The sequence below is a fragment of the Aplysia californica genome, unplaced genomic scaffold (assembly GCF_000002075.1).
Source record: "Aplysia californica isolate F4 #8 unplaced genomic scaffold, AplCal3.0 scaffold00028, whole genome shotgun sequence".
In the NCBI taxonomy this organism is placed as follows: domain Eukaryota; kingdom Metazoa; phylum Mollusca; class Gastropoda; order Aplysiida; family Aplysiidae; genus Aplysia; species Aplysia californica.
In genome coordinates, this window is record NW_004797298.1 from 319,853 (window position 1) to 321,734 (window position 1,882).

Here is a 1,882-nt window from a genome sequence, read left to right on the forward strand (position 1 = left end):
GGAGGGTGTGTGCGGCATGTTACCAAAAGTTTTTGTACTAAGAAATTCCTATCTCTTTTTCAGACGTGATGATAGATACATGTAGATAGATCTATAGATCGATAGATCGATAGATCAATAGATCGATAGACTGATAGATGCTAAAAAGTGAATATGAACTGATATATAACAATCATTTTTGCATTCTTTCAACAGACTAGGCAATGGAGACCTATCTAGTCACCCCCAGCCTGTACAAATCTACCTGGAGCCTCCCCCTCCAGAAGGAGTCACCATCTCCAAAGTGGCGTGTGGAAGTCGGCACACCATGGTGGTGCTCAGTAATGGCCACGTCCATGCATTTGGAAATAATTTTTACGCCCAGTTTGGATACGACTTCAGAGAGGAGACGTACAAGGAAAACCAGGTTGATACCCTTGTGGTTATAGATTTTCTTGCTCAGATCATGTGTGCCCAGATTCTGTGTGGGCGCTCTCGTGGTCTAGAGATACGACGTTCGCCTCTCATTCAATAGATCCAGGGTTTGAAACCTGACAACGAGGGCAAATTTTCTTCTCTAAACTTTTTTCCTTCCATTTCCTTCCCTGCTCTCCAACCATGTTCTGTCGTCTGCTTTCGTCTACACTTCCTGCCCTCTTCCCCCTCCCCTTTGACCCATCCTCTGGGCTCCTTACTTTTTCTGCAGCCTTTCTACTGCTACTCCTTTGCTCCTCTTACTGCTGTCTTTCAGCCACACCCGTGGTCTTAGGGTAGGTAAGATATAATGCCTAGCCTTCTCAGATATGGGCAAAAATGTTGGAATTCCCGAGTGCAATTGTGCACGTTAAAAATCCCCTGGTGGTAAAAGCAACAACAACAACAATAAAAACGATAGTAGGTTTCGGCTACCACCGAGGCAAAATTTTTGATTAATTCCTACCAAACTGAAAATGCATAATCTGTCCAGCGCGCTCTTATGACCTTATGGAATTGCGAGCGCCGTAAAACACTTACCTCAGCAGATTGTGTGTAATGCAGACGTTTAATGTCCAAACTACTCTTCTCCACTATTCTGGAATATTTCCTCTCACTCCTGGTTTCTTGATGGGGGTGTAAACTTCCTCTAATATAGTGCAAAAACTTTTAAACATATATCAGACAATACATTTTTTTTTCTGATCATCTATTTCCTTTTTAGTTATCTCCTCGCTGCTCTGTAGACTTTTCACCACAACTCTTAGGAGCCGTTCTTTTGATTTAATGTTACTCTTGTTACATGAAGTAGCATTGCCATTTCTGCAGTCACTCGTGTAGTCTTGGGCACTTTGCTCACTATACGAAGACTGCCCTTTAATGTCATCTCCAGATCAGTAGAAAAAAGCAGTGTGAGGAGGTTGTAAATGAGGATAATAAAGATCAAGTAGTAACGATGGTAGTTGTCTAAGACTCCTGAAAGTGCAGCCAGGCCATGTTTGTCTTTTCCCATCTGTTAAAAGGATTTGCCTATCACAATTTAGAAAGTGTGATGGGCAGGCCCTCGATCTTTTACATCTGCTTCACTCGCTTATTTGCCATCCTTCCTTTTCTCAAACACTTAACCATTATTATTTTTGATCTGCTAATCTTTGAGTTTACAAATATATTGTTAACTGAAATTCACTATTACTGTGGTCATATTTTTGTTGTATCATTGTACAGTTATTATTTTTTAAACATCTGACTTTTCAATTTGCCCTCTTCAGACATCTCCCTGTCTCCTTCAGTACATGGTGCATTGGCCAGTGCGTCAAGTAGCCTGTGGGGACAAACATTCTGTATTTCTCTACACCAGTGGTGCTGCAGCGGTGGTGGGGTAAGTCTTTTTGCTCATTCTTGGTTGTGGAGCACAATATATATATATATA

General features: G+C 41.4%; 1 protein-coding gene across 1 annotated transcript in view; it reads left to right on the forward strand.

Moving 5' to 3' along the window:
• Positions 1-1,882, forward strand: part of LOC101850133 (X-linked retinitis pigmentosa GTPase regulator) — a 101,756-nt gene that overhangs the window by 13,902 nt on the left and 85,972 nt on the right. Inside the window, exons 2-3 of the mRNA XM_005091313.3 lie at positions 196-406; positions 1,722-1,831. Of these exons, the coding sequence (XP_005091370.3) occupies positions 308-406; positions 1,722-1,831 (209 nt within the window). The 5' untranslated portion in view covers positions 196-307. The remainder of the gene's footprint in view (positions 1-195; positions 407-1,721; positions 1,832-1,882) is intronic.